The sequence below is a fragment of the Mycetomoellerius zeteki genome, unplaced genomic scaffold (assembly GCF_001594055.1).
Source record: "Mycetomoellerius zeteki isolate Tzet28-1 unplaced genomic scaffold, Tzet1.0 scaffold267, whole genome shotgun sequence".
In the NCBI taxonomy this organism is placed as follows: domain Eukaryota; kingdom Metazoa; phylum Arthropoda; class Insecta; order Hymenoptera; family Formicidae; genus Mycetomoellerius; species Mycetomoellerius zeteki.
The window spans coordinates 225836-243169 of NW_017257246.1; the positions used below are offsets into that span (position 1 = coordinate 225836).

General features: G+C 38.1%; 2 protein-coding genes across 2 annotated transcripts in view; one reads left to right on the top strand and one right to left on the bottom strand.

Annotated features, from left to right (window-relative positions):
* Positions 1-557: 557 nt before the first annotated feature.
* Positions 558-4530, bottom strand: Cog1 (conserved oligomeric Golgi complex subunit 1). Its single transcript, XM_018450189.1, has 9 exons — positions 4301-4530; positions 3943-4110; positions 3581-3863; positions 3308-3509; positions 2817-3233; positions 1838-2744; positions 1483-1762; positions 1201-1404; positions 558-671 (listed from the first exon to the last, which is right to left on the bottom strand). Exons 1-9 carry the CDS (start codon positions 4435-4437, stop codon positions 558-560), a joined length of 2712 nt encoding a protein of 903 aa, XP_018305691.1. The 5' UTR covers positions 4438-4530.
* A 412-nt stretch (positions 4531-4942) lies between these two features.
* Positions 4943-17334, top strand: part of LOC108724047 (uncharacterized) — a 40563-nt gene continuing 28171 nt past the window's right edge. The window contains exons 1-6 of the mRNA XM_018450188.1: positions 4943-5410; positions 6257-6383; positions 6528-6657; positions 6746-6910; positions 7010-7211; positions 7297-7421. Of these exons, the coding sequence (XP_018305690.1) occupies positions 5392-5410; positions 6257-6383; positions 6528-6657; positions 6746-6910; positions 7010-7211; positions 7297-7421 (768 nt within the window). The 5' untranslated portion in view covers positions 4943-5391. The remainder of the gene's footprint in view (positions 5411-6256; positions 6384-6527; positions 6658-6745; positions 6911-7009; positions 7212-7296; positions 7422-17334) is intronic.

A 17334-nucleotide genomic window follows, 5' to 3' on the forward strand; every position in this document is an offset into this window, starting at 1 on the left:
TGCGTAACGTTCGTATCAGCGTTCGTATTCTCCTTGTCGCTCCCGTCGATTGTCGTGCTTTCTCTTTTTCTCTCACTCCTTCTTCTGACTCTTATCTGACGAGTCACCTCGTTTAAATGAGATTAAGGTTCATGTTGTGATCGCGGATGACGCTACTGCACGGAAGAACGAAAAGTAATCTTCAAACGGGAAGAATGAATCCTGAAATCCGCACTTTGCAGAAATCGTGAATAAGCATTTAAATAATTTAACAATGAGTAATCGCTTGACTAGTCAGAAAACTAGCCGGATTCGATTTTTAATTTAATTATTTCATAAATATATGTTCATAGTCGATTATAAGATTGAAATGTTGCAACTTTTGGTTTAACATAAATCATTGTTTCATCAAAAAATCAAGTATTCTATTAAATTGTATAATACATATTTGAAGATTAATTTATTTAATTAGTATAAAACAGATAATAGATAGTAAAAAGATATTGTTTACTAACAATTATTTACAATATGATATATGACACATTATTTACAATATCTTTATAAAATAAAAAAAATAGTTAATTGCTACTGCCAAACCAATCCGATCCCATAGCACCGAAAAACGCGGCTGCTCCGGATTTTATTGCACTGGTAGGCTCATTTTTTGCGTGCTCTTTCGTTATTTTCTTGCGCTGTAAATAAATGCATATGCACATTTTAATATGAAAGATAATTATTTTTAGTATATATTCGCAAAATTGTGTTAGTATCACACGCGATCTCGCAAAAATAGACGTTTATAGAAACACTTATTAAATTACGTTAAAAATCTAGCGGTAATTGTTATTCTAATTGCATTTATATTATATCTAATTATGATTATATTTCTCTTAACAAATTTGTAATGTAACATGATCCATTTAAATCCATTCAAGTATTTTTTAATCCTTTCTTATCTTTTAAAATAAAAATAACGAGCAACATAATTAGCAATGTAAGAAATTAATTGTATAATTTATTAGTTGCGTTAATGCAAAATCACGTCATGCAAGATCGCTTTACCGGCTTACCAAATGTATGCATCGTGATATTTTTATCTTTTTCAAAGGGCAAAATCTAAGAATAGGTATATACATATATATATATATTTGTTAAGAAAAAAAATTAACAATGTCCTATTTTAACTTGACAATTTTAATTATAAAAGTATTCGATACATACTTGCGTTTTATCGGGTACTGGCATTGACAAAATTGGCAAATTTCTTGTTGGAGCGGTTACGGTTAAAGGCGGGAACCATGGTGCTCCTGTGCAAACTGCAAGTACTGCAGGTGGTTCGGTCCTCTCATTGCTTGTGTGTTCATTACGTGCACCCAATATCGAATGCAATTGTTCTAAATGACTGATCAAGTTTCCAAATATCAACTAAAAAGATTAGATGTCATAAACTTCATCGCTATTACATAAACTCCCTAGCATTGTTAATATAGTTAATATACTAACCAAAGATCTTTGAACAGATTTTTTAACGTTAGTGTGGATAAACGGGTTAAAGACATCATAATCGAATGGGTCTATTTTTGCAAGCACTGCATCACACGTTTTTGTTGATAATTCATTAAGAACTTTGTTTTCATGGGGCACCATAAGCAACGTACAATATTTTATATCATATAACACTTGAAACGCTTGCTTTTGTCTAAGGTCTATGTTTTTAGATGCGTTAAGATAATAATTAAATAGTTCTGTAATAATACTTTCGATAATTTGCTGTAGTACTCTCCTAAAATTGAAAAAACAGAATGTATCATGATAAATAAACTATCTCAATTTACATGGTGTTGCATTATTTACTTACTTTGGAAGCGTGTGAGGTATAATCTTATTTAAATCTTTGCAAATGGCGGTCAAGAACTTTTGCAATGGTGTCGATGGTTGATAAGGTATTAAAATTTCAGACTTTATTCGCTTTCCCTCTCCGGATTCTTCCTCGATGGTAACTTTCTCCCATTCCGAAACGATCCAATGGACACGCAGCCCATCAATTGGCTCTCTTAATATATATTTCTTCATATGTTCAGATATTTTAACTTTATATATGTTAGCCCAAATGGACCACATGCAAGTACTTTCTTCCTTTAAATTGTCACAAACAGCTTGCCACTTGACATTCGTAATAGTAAGTCCAGATACTTTCGACGACGTGAAACACTTATTTAAATTCAGACACAGAGTAGTTAACGCAAAGAGAAATCTTGCTAAAATTATAGCGTTTATATCACTTTGACCATGTTTGGGTTTATCATTAACGCATGTGTTTTTTATAAACTGTACAAGATCTTCGATCTTTTCTGTGCTGATTACTTGCAAGTGTTCTTGAACTTCATTACGATCGGAGAATGAATTCGCTATTAGAGATATGTTCGCCGAGAGTAAACTATCTTTTATCGTTATTACTCGTTCAGTCTCGTATAAATAGTGCTCAAGATCGGATAATAGTGCATATAGATTTTCGTCAAATTTTTCGCATAATTTTATCACATTTGGGGAATATCCTTTAGCCTTCATTAATAAAGATCTTTTGTTATCTAAACCACCATTCTTTGTAAGCTTCTGCGGAATGTCAGTGGGGGAATCTTTCCACACAAACCATCGTAAATCGTGTTCCGGAAATTCAAATTTATCATGCGCTATCTTATCGAGTAGTTCTATTATATCGGATTTTAAATCGGCCAGCGCATCCGTCCATTTATCCGTTATAATACCTATTGACAAATCATCATTAATTATTAAAGTAAGTGAGAAATCTTTACCTTTTTATATAGATATATAATTACATTTTGCTCGTCTAGTTATAAGAGGTTGGAAGAATTCTATCCAGAAACTTATTCTCGGTAACGAAAGCTCCTCCCAAATTGAATTCCAATTTTCTGGTAGATTTATACTAATAGCTTCTTCTCGGACATTATATAGGCCTTTAATGGAAACTATTAAATCCAATAATTTGGTGATCTCGAGATTAGAAAAATTATTCACCCACTCCAACCAAGATGTAACACTATTTTGAAGCGCTGATAAAGAAAAAGTTTTTGGTATATCCTGAACGAATGGTTTGTGATGTTTAGTAACAGATGGTAGAAATTCTTGCAGTAAATCTTGATCTAAATCTAGCTGTGACAGTAAAGAATACGCTTCTTGATCTTTTATGTCTGTTATAAACTGAAAGACTAAGCCCCCAGGCGCATTATCTGCATCTATAATCACATGTAAAACACGAAATAAAATTTTGTTTCCTGCATTCAGATCGTAAGATAAATAAAATACTTACTTATAAAGCATGAATATATTAAATGGACAGTTTGTATAAGTATTTTCATACATGATTTGAGCTTATTTTTAACACTGTCATGACTTTCTCCTTTAATGACAGATTCAATGGCCGTACATCTTGTGGATATTAATTTTTCTAAAAGATCCGCAAATGACGATTCATTTAAAAATACCAGAGACACCAAGCAGTTTGCAGCGTTCTATAAGGGAAACATATCGTCAGTAATTAATAATTAAATATCACGAAATAAGGAACAATTTGTATACCAACTATGGTTGAAACATCCAACGATTGCAATATTTTGTTGCATTCGTTAAATATAATGTTCTTAAATTGCATGATAACATCCCACTGCTTTGAAACAATTGGATATCTTCGCGACAACTCGGTGCTGCCAACTTCAAACATTAGACTGTAATTTATATGTTGTGCTATTATATATAATTGCGTGGCAAATAACAAATTCTGATTCTCGATGCTCGTCCAAATGTATTGTGGAATGTCCATTAGGATTTTGATTTGGATGATAACAGAGTCAAAAATATGTCTTCTTCTATAAAAAATTACAGCTTAGATTCGAATGTTTATAAACACTGCATTCAAATAATATATGCGATATTTGAAAAAACTACTTGTCCAGTTTATCTTCGATCGGTTCTGTCTTGAAACCAATAAGATATTTCTTTTGCAATTCCCTAAATTTATCCTCTATGTTAATTATTCTCGAGGTAACTTTCTCAGACGTTATCTTCATTTTTCCAATTGTGTCGGCAGCTAATATTAAATCCCGATATCTTTCCCTGAAAATCATTAATATAAAAACTGACAGATGCTTCTTAAAGATTTGATGTAATCCCTCGAATAACATATTTCGAATAATACACTTTCTTGTAAATTTAAAGATAAACTTTAATAATATATGTAAAGAGGATAGTATTTTAATAATTAAAAAAAAAACGAACTAAATTGAACTACGCGAACGAGCCTTACCCAACTAACGTCCGCAATTCTAATTTTTTCCTATCACTTTCCAGTTGAATCTTCTTCTGAATCTCTTCGATTTCTTTAATGGTGTGCTGCTCGAACAGCTTATTTATGTCCAAGTCCAAGTAATTCGTCGTTGTCATATTTCTAACGTTTCATGCACAATCTCTCTCTATAGAACCGAGAACGCTCTCGAACAAACAATAGATTCCACGTAGCTCGTAGGTTAGAATTAAATCGCAAGTTAGCGAGGTTGGTCAGGTTGGTCTGCTATAACTGTTTTATCGTGCGTCGATACCGTCGCGCTTCGTTGAAACGTCATCCGGAAAATTTCCGTTAGTCGGCGCCGCACTTGTGCTGTTCGTTGCACCTCAGGATCTCAGCACCTGTGCGGGTCTCCTTCTGGGAGTTACGTGCTCCGAAAGATGCTTATCCGAGGAAGGCTCGTCCCTGACATCGAGCAGAGCTAACCAAGTCGACGAGGCACCGACGAGGACCTCCGTCGAGTCGAGGACGGTGAATTCCGAGTTCTCGCGCTCGGCAGGCGGTGCGGCTCAGCGACGGAGAATCATCGAGGAACGTTTTCTGGCCATAATCCGACCGTCGGATAAGTCGGATTGCCGCGCGCACCGTGGACAAGAAACATCGAACGCGCGCAGGGTACGGGGGTGCGCTATTGGTATGCGGCGGCTCTTTGTCGCCGTGGAAACTGGTGGAAACTCCGGCGGATCTCGTGTCCTCGCGTCGTGTCGCGTGTTCCGGACGTCTCGAGGAAGGTTATGTCGGCGTAGCGTCGCACGATCCCTATACCCGGCTGCTGCCTGTCGTCGCCTTCGTTCCGTCCGCGTTCGGGAAACGCGAGCGGTGATTGCGAGCGATGAAATTTTTCATCGCCCGGTGACATTCCCCCCCACGAGGCGATAGCAGGTGTGTCCTCGGTCTACGGATCACGGATGTGTGTGCAGACGCCCCACTACTACCGATCCCGCGCGAGCCACCAACGTTTCGAGCAGCTCTCCGGTTTCCCAGCGGTTTCGTCGGCGAGACGATAGCGGTGATGCGTGCTACCGGGCCAAAAACAACCTAATCGGGATCCGATGACTGTCGACAACACGGGTGAGTATACCTCCGTGATTCGCACCGCGCCTTCCTGCGGTCTTATCTCGACCGACGGACAAATGGCAAAGTTGAGCTCGAGTCGCGCGCTCCGCAACTTTCTTCTCTCCCTTTTTTCTTTTTCTGGAATTAGCACATTCGTGCAAAGACTCGCGCCGTGTTGCTATTTTAACGCTCCCTGCGAAGAATCAGCCAAGAACGGAAACTCGTTTCGAGTAGGGTTATATCCAAACGAATTGCCTTAGAGTTTCTCTCTCTCTCTTTCTCTCTCTCTAATGTTGTCTCCTTCTCTGAGTAATGTACATTCCTAAAAAGGAACTGCGAAGGTGTTACGCAATAAATTATTTCACGATACAAAACGTGTTTATATGTGCAATTTTTGATTACAATATCTACTAATATGGTAAATCAGTTGTCGAATAAAAAGGTCTGTTCTTTTTCAAAGAATGTCCTGGACTACACTGGTGAAATAAGTTAGAGTGGAAACAAATATAGGGTGCTTTCCATTTAGTGATATAAGTCAACAAACATCATTCTATCTTTCTTGACATTCGATGAGTAACAAAGATGGAACGACATTTGTGCCGACTTGTCACCAAATAGAAAGTACTCGTAGTTTGTTTCACTCCAATTTGTTGTACCAGTACTTATACACCAGTTCAAAACATTCTTTAAAAAAGAATAAATCTATAATGTGTAAAATATTATTGTATATTGTATAAATTATTATTGTATATATATATATATATATATAAAGAAAGATTAAAATTTTTATAATAATTTTGTTCTCCAATTCAGAAAGAGATCATCTGATGTTTTATATTTTGTTTAATATTTTGAATGCAGATTACAACAAGGCAAAAAGGATGAGTACCTCACTAACGTCACTTCAGCCAAATAGTCAAAGCTTAGAAAGGCAGAAACATGTTAGAACCACGACGGAAAGACTGTACAACAGTCTTACCAAGAAAAGGTTTGCGTCTATTGATATTAGTCACTAGTGGATTAGTCATATAGTGGATCTCTCATTTAATCATGCTTTTCTTATTTGACTTAGCTAACATATTAATCCACCTTGTATGCGTTTCATATTAATCCAACTTGTATGCATTTCTAGGAAAGATCCAAAGCAAACAAATGTTCAAAGAATGTGGATAAACTACGAAGACTGCAAAGATGACTTTTGGGCAGCTATAAGATCTAATTATGATTATATTATGGATACTAATTTAATCGATACTTGCAAGGTAGATTTGAAATGTCTTTTAAGTCTTTTTCATGCACAGAGATACAGCGTGAGATATAAATGTTGAACAATTTTATATTCAATTTAAGGAAGCAAATGGTGAATTGACATGGGACGAAACAGACGTGTCGACGCAATCGTGGAACTTGAAGGAAGTCGGCAATCAATTTTCAGAGCTTTACTCGTGGTTAAGAATTCTTCAAGAATTGGTCTATTCTAAAGAAGAAAATCTTTTAGATAAAAGCCTGCGTGCAGTACGTATCAGTGAATCTGACACATTCAAAATATGTGATAAAAATAAATCTCTAAAAATAAATATATCTTAAAATAATGTTGAACATTGAATTAATTAGGCTCATATGGAGGAGCTACGACGCAAGGCGTATAGACGTAAATTATTCAATGAGCAAGCGGAAAAGTTAATTTCTCGCGCCCCTGCTTTAAAAGACGAAGTGGCGTGGCGTGTAGATCACTTGAATGCAAAATGGGAACTAGTTGAGCAAATTATGGCGCCCATAGACCAACCAGTATCTAGTCAACAAGATATATCAGCAGGTAATGGGTTAATAACGTTGCCTCTTGAAAAATTATATCTTTCGTATGGCTTGTTAATGTACACGTAATCAATCTGTTCAAACAGATTTTGAACGCGAAGTGAAATGTCTAAGAAAATGGTTACGAGAAATGGAGTCACGTCTTCAACCTTTGAGCTTCCACATCAACTGGACTTTGCCAGAACTGGAGGACAAAGCGGTAGAGCACATGGTAAGTGACGTATTGTTTTCTAATGTTAGATTTACGTAACAATAAAGTATTATTAGTATTTTCCTATCTTTCTCATCCGTCGGCAAATTTCGCCATGTGGTGTACTTTACAGATGATATACCAGATGTCCCTTTGGGTCTCCCCAAGGGGTTTTATTTACTTTATTACATTTTACTGTGGGAAAGTATCATCTACTTGTAGAAAAAAACGCATCTATAAAAAACTTAACATATGTGTGTGCTCCAATATGTTCAGTTTTTTTCCCATTAGAATTAAATAATAAAGAAAGAAATATTTTATCCCAAATGGTATTCGCTCCGAAATTTCTTTAATTAGTATTCGCTGGTCCAGTGTACTTTAAATTAATATATCTTTAAATACATTAAGAAGCGCCAATAACGGTCTGAACGTTAAGATGTTGAACTATTTTAAATTCATTTAAAAATGAATTTAAAATAGTTCAGACCGTTATTGGCGCTTCTTAATGTATTTAACATAAGCGGTCTTTTAATCTTATTATTATTTAATATATCTTTGCTTTGCTAAAAATTAACATAATTGAACGATCCTTTTATTTCTCTTTTGTTACATAATCTTATTTCTTTCATTCATATTGACCTTCAAAATAAAAAAATCGGAACAATTGGAGAAAATGTCCTGGTTGGACATTTTCTCCCATTAGACCCACAAATATGTACTAGGATTAAAAATTTCTTGTAAGTTTCTATAAAAGAAGGTGAATGTTTTTAAAGTTAAAGCTCAGATAATTTTATGCATGCGCTTGTCTTCCTGTTTTTTTACAAGTAAATTGAATAGGGTAAAACGCACAAAGCGGAACGAAGTATAAATCTGCGGATAAATTAGCTTCAGTCCAAGCAACCCATTTATTAAACGATTTAATTGTTAATGACGAAACGGGAATGCTAGGAAGCGGCACGATTCGGCGGAATACGTGCTAAGAATAATGCCGCATTAGTCTAGCACGTGCGTACCGGATTGAATTTTCGCTGGCCTAAGACCGACCGACGCAACAGCTAAGAGGAACGGATGTGATGGTACCTAGGTAGAGTGGGGAGCGAACAGTCGGCGTGTACACCCCACGTTGTTGTTTTGTTCCGGGCTCCGATCTTTGCCGAAGGCTTGCGTTCGGACACAAACGACGCGCTTCGTTGCTTTGGAGAGACTAGCAGCTGCCTGCCGGCTGCACGAGCCGACAGAGTTCGCCGTTCCACGGTCGCCGCCGGTGGACGGGCACGTTACAACAAACACGTTGATCCAAAGTTCCCTTCCTCCTTGTCCTCTCTTCTTTCTTCCTTCCCTTCCACACATTCGTCGCCCTGTTCTTTTCGCGTTTCTTTCTCTTTCCCTCTTCCTCACCATCTCTTTCCCGTTTGTCTAGTTCTGATCCCTTTTTTTTCTGGAGCATCGCTATATTTAAACGCAAATGGTGCGCGTCTCTCGTGTTTGATTTGTGATCGCGGCATCACGTAGCTTTGTGCAACGCGTGGGTCGACTTTTGTATCCCACCGGCATCTTACACCGTCAGTATTCCCTCCGTTTTCGTAAAGCAGTGGGGGTTCTTCCTGGGGAGGAATCCACGGTCACGTAATCTCCATCGTAGTATCGTGGGTCAGCCAGACGAGTCTCTTCTTCCTACGGGTCTAACCGGCCGCCGCACGGGCTCTTCCCCTTCTTCCTTCGCCTCCTACTCGTTTTTCCATCCGTCCGTCCATCCTATCTAACCGAGACATACCACGGCAACATCTCAAACTTCTTCGCGCGGTCCATTCGACGTGGTTTCTCCGTCGCCGTCGATTGCCGCGAACGAACCCTGGCGTGACCCCGGCGCGGCGTGGCGCAGCGCGGCGTGGCAAAGGAGTCATTCATGCATCGTAACGAAGACGAGTGCGACGAAACCGGCGCGAGGAAGCGGGGAACCGGAGGTCTGAGGCGTTTGAAAAAAACGCTGTGTCCCAAGCCGTCTCGTCGTCTCGTCGTCGGTCTGTACCGGCTGTGAAGAAGAAGAAGAAGAAGAAAAAAAAGATGCGCTTCGTCACCGAAGCTTGTGAGTGCTTGTAGTGCTACGGCATGGATGCTCGGTCGCTTCTCGATTCTTCATAGTTCCTCTTCTTGTGGATACGCGTGCTCTCGACACATCCTCGCTTTCGCGCTGACGTAGGTACAATGGTGCGCCGCTCTTAGGAAAATTTATCGTTTTTCTTTATCTAATTATGTGAGGGAGTTTCTACGGAGAGCCCGTTCAAGAATCGATCGAACAGATTGCCTCACTGCGGTTGATTAAACAGCATTGTTTCGAAGCACGTGGTCGTAAAAAGTGTACGGTAAAGATAATGGAATTTAGAACGTGAAAGTCGGTGTTCCAAGTCTTCCGAACCATAGAGAGACGCTTTATTTTCCTGGTAAACTCGTTGCATCTATCTCAATATTTTACACCGTTGTTATTAACTGAAACTTAATTCTGCTCTGCTTCTCTCTTCAGAGTTTTCAATTCAAGATAACACCTTGAGCCAATTCCGTCCACATCCGCAGTTCTTTCGCAGTACAGCACGACGAGATTCATTGTGATATTTGTCCCGTTATTGTTATACATCGAAAAACACAATGAAACAATGAAGCAATTACAGCAAAGGCTATCGGTCTAATCTGAGTAATGCATCTATGATCGTACTTGCCTTTCGAACGAGAAACCGTCATTACATATCGGATTTTCCTTTCGTATAGTAAAAGACGAAAGGAAAATCGTCGTGTAAAAAGTTGCATTACTCACCTTGATAGTTTATTTGCGATATTATGTCAATTCAAGATAAAGCGAAGCACATAAATAATAATAATAATAATAATAGCTGTTATCGTCAAGATTACGATCATGAAAACCGGGAAGCCGTGCATGTTTTTCGATCAATCATATACTTATCATATATTAATTATATACTTGGAACACACGTCGATTCTTGTTCGCGCTCCGATTTATTATACCTGAGCTCCGGTTCACATATTATCTTCCGCCGCGTTTGGTCATCGACACTCCGTATCGCGGTGCGTGGATGCTCCGTTGAACGACATTCGTGGATGTTGAAGTCGGTCGTTCGAGGTCAAGCGAGTTCACGTGGAATTGTCCGTATAAAGAGAAAGTAGATCTTTGTGGAATTTTATGGAGTCAGTCGTATGGAGCGATCCGGTAATCGCGCTAATTACCGGATCGCTAGTCATTGAATTAAATTTCAATTTAATTATCCACTACAGTGGAAAGGGAAGGTATTGTATCTTCCCATCCTTTCGACTTTCCATCGATATCCACAATACACTTACGTCACCCTATCGTCAAGCAACTCGTTTACCAGTTATTTACCAGTTACATATCGCTTAAAAGAGAAAGTCGAAGGAACATCAGTCGGCCTGACATTAACATCTACCTGGCTGTAAGGCCAGTAATTAATTAATATTTGTAACGATTCGCCAACGCAACATGTGGACACATGTCTGAACTCGGAGAAAATATGTGAAATCGGACAGTAGCCGTTTGGCTTTTCAACTAGTCGAGAGAAGTATTTTTAGAAGCGCACGAGCGATCATCATCCTCATGCGATATTAGGGCGATTGCTCTTCTTCCGAAAGAAAAACTAACTCCCACGTTAGAAATGCAAGATAGATTTTCGCGAGTGGGTATAACAGATTTTAAATAGATCGAGTTGGTGCAGGCGAGACAAGTTCAAGTCGGGTGAGAATTATTCTCGTTTTTTGTCTCGGATAATATCGTGGCACGTTAAATTTACAAATTAGATTCTCGATTGATACAACATCCGCATGCAGAGCACAATATGCATAAATAAAACCGGAAATATCTTTCGCTGCCTGATGTTTACATTTAATTTGACTTTACAAATCGATTTCCCGCGCATCAAACATCGCGAGTTAAATATTGACGCGATATTTATCTCACGAATTTTAAATTTATCGGGAATGATCATCTCGAATAATATTTTTACGATACATGATTATTTTTGACAACACTCTTGACGATGTCTTATATTGTTCACCTTATGCGAATTTGTGCATTTTGTCTGATATCTTGTTAACAATGCGTGATAAAAATTACTAACATTTATGATAAGATTACAAAGTATATTTGTAGATAAAAATAATACCAACTTAATTCAAAGTTCAAACGGTTACGTGTTCGATAACGATATGCTTTACGAGCCTTATCAACGATATGTAATTTGGTCTCTTCATAAACGGGTAACTCTCTCGTAGTTGCCGTTATAGAACTGTTGTAAAATTTACGAGATGTTCGCGAAACCGCAAATCCGACCATTGACAAAACCGGAGTTATTCTACCGTGGAATACAGTAAAGTGTCCAATAAGAATGCGGCGACGAGAAATGAGGTGAGGACGGTCTGGGTAACTCGGTTAACAGCTGCGAGCGGAAGGTCCCGGATGTGATCTTATTCGCGTTTGCGAATACACGTGCAATTTGAATATATCGCATTAAGAAGATTCAGTCTTCAAACCACTTTGAATTTAAAATAAGACCAAATACTAAGTATCACCAAAAGGTGAAACGTTCGAATGATTTCTGTATCTTCTTTTATACGGAGACTATAACCACTCCTCAAGTATGCATCGCTCACGCGATGCATGATCGCGAGGATACGCGATGGAAACTCGCGGTGCTGTCGTGCTTGCGTCACCATCACGAGCGGTGTACTATAAGTGAAAGGGAATAGAAAATTTTTGCCAGCTAATATTTTTTTATGGCGCTCTACGAATGCAAGATTTACGATTACGCGATGCATAACGCGCTGCGACGCGAAATCAGTATGTGCGTATAGCAATCCGTTTGATTGTTGCTCCGAACGAGATTGCTTTATCGCGGCATTGCTTACGGTGCAAATTATTATAGCAATATTCTCTTTCTTTCCCGCATAATTTGCATTTCGTTCCACATATGAGTGGAAGTGTTTTGTTGGAGAATTAATTATCGAGCTGTTTAACATTAAAAACTTGAAGAAAATTTAAAAAGAATTTTAAATAAATTCTACTTGAAAGATTGATATAAACGATACCGAGTTTGATATTCGAAAGTCACAGGAAGCCTTGCAACGTATTTGAGATATTAAAGTTCGATGCCTGCATAAAAAGGAAGCCTTACGGCGATAGTTGTTCTCGTATTGAAGAGTATTGCAAATGACGTATTACAGGATGTTTTAGAAAGACTAAAAACGCTAAAAAGAATTTACGAATTATGACGAATAGAAGCTGTGATCGCGAATTTTATAGCAGCATGCAACTTGGATTAAACCAGATCATTCAAATAGAAGCCTCACCGGACGAACTATCTTTTAAACGCACACCATCGTAGCGTACATAATTGAAAGGTTAATATTACCACGTTGCCGGAAAGTTGATGCGTTTTTTTTTTTTTCATTATAGCTTGTTATATTATGGAGTCATTTGCCTTTGCATGTATGCGTGCGCTGACTCACTCGCCTGGCGTCACCCGTTAACTAGGAACACTGATGTGACCACCATTTCCGAGTTGGATGGAACTTGTAGCGTATCCTTTAAGCTACAGAGACTCTTTGGCCGGTATTCATAGTCAGTTCTTATATTCAAGACATATTAAATTCTGTCTTGAGGTGTCACGAACCAATCAGAGGGCCGCATTAGCGTCTTAAGACATTACTTAAGACGGTCTTGAAATAAGAACCGACTATGAATACTAGCCTCAGACTTATAAGAAGTATCTTAGTTCCAAAAACACTTATAAATTATCTCGGTAGTCTAAAGGCTTAGGACGCTCGCACGGAATGCAAGAGATCCGGGTTCGACTCCCGGCCGAGGCATTATTTTTCGCAATAAGTTTTATTACAGTTTTTAAGTTGGGGAATTTGGGGGGATTATTAATATTTTCAGATTTGATTGCGTTGAAAGTCCGACAACCATATCGGCACGCATTTATCATTTCTGAAATTAATTCATTTAAATGAATTTACAATAGTTCAACATCTTAACGTTCTGACCGTTATGGCGCTTCTTAATTTAAAATTATTATGTTTAACATTAGCGGTCTTTCAATCTTATTATTACTTATAAATTATATTTTTGTACATTAAAATTAAATCATAATGTCGTAGCAAATCGATTCGTTTCAAATATACCGGAGTAATGTGATAATAGATGAAGTTTATTTTGTTTTGGAACAGTTTTCTAAGCACGAAAGAGTATAAAGGAAAAATATAACAAAATAAATTATACAAAATGTAAGGAAGAAATGTGCGCAGGAAGAACGTGAATAAATAAAATTAAAAGAGAAAAAGATATAGCTACGTAAGAAGAAGCATTAAAAATATAAAAGAAAAAAGAAATAGCCAAGCATAATAAAAATATGTAATAGAAGGAAATTACATAAAAGGGGACGAGAAACCGTAAGATTTTGCCAAGATAAAATAATACTAATGCACAAATGATACGAATGCGAATGATATGAATTCACGATAATTTTTCTACGTGCCTGTTGTAAAATGTGCCACGTGGGAGGCTTACCGCTAGATTACTCGTGAAACTACGACCGTAGTGGCTATACACAGTTACCCTCGGTATCTTGAATTCTTAGATAGCGTCGGCACGTCCCGCTGGTTACGGAAGTAAAAATCGCTTAGTGAACGCACTAAGTGCTGGTGGTCTTAGCCTTACAGTCGATTACCACGTTTTGCCTGCGATTTAACCTTCTACATTTACTAGTACGACCTCAAATAATACACCGCGGCGTACCGTGACATCGTTTTTCAGGAATAAACGCAAGACTACACGGAGGTGAAGAAATTAGTACCGGTGGAGTGTACACTTTCTCTTTCCCACACAAAGTAGAAACTTGATCCTGTCTCATGAATCGATGGGGATTGGAAGAGTCCTTTTCTTAACAGGACATTAACTTTAATGATCAATGTTGACTCGCGTTTGTCGGCGGAGATACACCGCACGGATAAGGCAACACTGAAAAATAATCGTTTTCTGGTGCAACGAAAATTTATGTGATATTAGCAAAAAAGAAAATTTCATAAAGATTGTGCATAAAAAAATTTTACATGGCAAAACATAACGACAGTAATGACAAATTAACTTTCTCCAGGCAGTGGCAGTAGACAAGCCTTACTCATCGTACAGAGCGTGTCGATAAATCATGATTAGATTGTATGCCGAAAGAGATTTCTCGATAGAGCCTTTCAACCTGGAATTGAAAGAAGCGGCGTGGTAATAACAGCGCTCTTTTGCGACTTCGTCGGAAATATATGGGGCATTCTCGACGAAAGAATTTGATCTTCTATATAACTAATATATGTAAAGTGAAATGATAAATAAGAATTATAGTACGTACTACTTTTTAAAATAAAAAATTCCTTAAGCACATATAATCATTTTAATTATAATCACGCGCGGATTATTTTACTTCTAAAAAACTTAAATAACTGTTTTCAAAACAAAATAAATTACTAGGTTTCGCTGCCACAGAATATATTAAATCGAAATTTATTACAAAAAGTTTTACCTATAAATCTTTATAAAAATTGCACGTTTTCGTATAATTTTTGCATTTTACGGACGAATAACGCGCGTATTCAAATGTGATCTCCATTTATCTAGAACACCCTGTAGAGAATGTACTGTGAGATGATCTATTCTTCGAAACAATTTAAGCGATCCAGCAGCCAGCGTTGGTCTTCGAATTGCTCGAAGGTACAGCCGCGCCCAAAGAGTTATCGGCTCGTTCGTCTCAGATTAATCTCCATTCTGTGGTGATATCGTCCCGATTTTTCGCTAGTCACGGTATACCTCGTGATCTCTACAGTATTTTCCATCGATCGAAATCGATACGCTCAGAATGCGAACGGTGGTACGAACAGTCATGCTCTAAAAACTAAAATGTGTACTTATGCAATGTAAAAGTTCTAACGTTATAAGCCAGGCAATATTTTGACAAGCGCACTGATATCGCGTTATATCGCGTGTATTAGATAATAGAACACATTCGCTATGCTACTATTAATTTAATTTATCGAAGACTCCAGGTATTCGAGATACTGGTTTCAATTAAAATGTAAAGTCTACATTATGACTTGTCTGATTACTGCCTTGATCTTATACTCCGTTTTATCACGTAGAAAACTAATTTGTCAGGTTTCCGCCTCGGCGGAATCTTACATTTTCCATTTCGTCACGTAGCAATTCAATTAGGTTTCCTGCGATAATGATTGTTAATTTCGTAATATGAGATAATATCAAGTTTGTTGAATTATTCAATACACAGATTCGCTCTAAACTTATCTACTTTTACTATCGCCGCGCGCGAGTTCTCGCGTGATTCGACATGCCGTTTCACTCGTCATCGTCGACCAACATAAGGACATTATCACTACCGTGCGACAGGCTTATGGATGTGTCTGGTATCGCGTGTCTTTGAGAGCCCGCATCTTACATGACATTATCGTCATGCGTTACATTCGCCCGCGCAACCTGTTTCCTATTGCATCGCGTAATATTTTCTACGATGTCACAAAGATACCGCAACAAAAAAAAATAGCGATATTTAACCATAAGTGAAACTTGAGAGGAAAAGTGATCAGGTCGACCTTCGCATTGAATTTTTAACGCGATGAATTTTCTAAGCCGCAACATGCCAAGGTTGTTGCCCCAGCGTCAACGTCGCGGCCTTCAACTTGAGATGAGCTGACGACAGTCTGACAAGTAGGATAGAAACCAGTCGAAGAGCTGGAAAGACCGGCTGCTTTTAATTTTCATCGTGGGAAAAAAAGTACTTCTTCAAGCATATTTCATCCATAAATATATAATTATGAGAAAATAATTTTCTCTTTATATAACTCTGTTTATACAATTCAATGATATAACTCTGCTTTACAATTTTTCAATCTACAGATTTTAATTCCTCAATCTCAATCGCAACGCGCGAGATTCTTTCCGATTTTTTTTTTTTTTTTTTTTTAAGTTCATGTCCCCTAGAGTCCCTCTAGAGGGAGAGTCGAGACTTAAGCGGTCCTCTTCGTGATTGGTGCCGCCATGTTTCAGTTTGTCAATGTGTTAGTGAATATAAGTGAATAAGTGAGAGCAATTTTTATAGGCGTAGTACCACGTTTATCAAGATAGTCATGCCGGCGGCGGACGTTTTTTGACTTAGATCTGAGTTAATTATCTTAAAATAATTATCGCCAGTCTAATTTTGGCCGTATTGGCCCCCGTTCTTATTTTTCCGAAAGCAGGTATCATTTATTAAAGAAGAATAAGAATTATTAGCCGTTTCCGATAAGACTGAAACATGGCGTATTTCCGGTTTTGTATCTCGACTCTCCCTAGAGGGACTCTAATGTCCCCGAATGGTATAAATCTTTCCTATCAAAAAATTAATGGGCATGGTTAGAGTTTTACGAATACATCTATCCGTTATTTATGCAAATAGAATAGATAAGCAGAATATTCTCTATGACTAGTAGCACGTCGCATGTTTCATTCCATGGCGTGAAACTACCGCGGTATCGTTGAATGTCAATAACAACCAGCAATCGGCATTCGTGGACCGCCACCGATGCAGCATCTCTCCATCTCGCTTACACGGCAGCTTAACATCATGCAGCTGCGTTTCGCTATGGATTCAACTATAAATTACACCCTACCTTGGATAAGGCTGGTCGTGTTTCTCTTCTCAACATATATACACGCACGCATGCATGGCGCAACTCGCTCTTTACGATTCTTTAATATCTGTCGCTAAACTTTCCCATGAAAGCTAAAGCGCGCCCGCTGTTAAGATCTCTGCGCAACGCACGCGATAGATTTTATTCCTTTACGATCTCCTTAGCATACGTTTTGTCACGAGTC

Bases quoted from the DNA above. Each gene is read 5' to 3' on its own strand.
- Cog1 (XM_018450189.1), bottom strand. From the start codon at position 4,437: ATGACAACGACGAATTACTTGGACTTGGACATAAATAAGCTGTTCGAG. The intron at 3,864-3,942 runs GTAGTTTTTTCA...AATTTTTTATAG, and splicing joins ATCGAAGATAAACTGGACAA to AAGAAGACATATTTTTGACT. The intron at 1,763-1,837 runs GTAAGTAAATAA...TTTCAATTTTAG, and splicing joins ATACCTCACACGCTTCCAAA to GAGAGTACTACAGCAAATTA.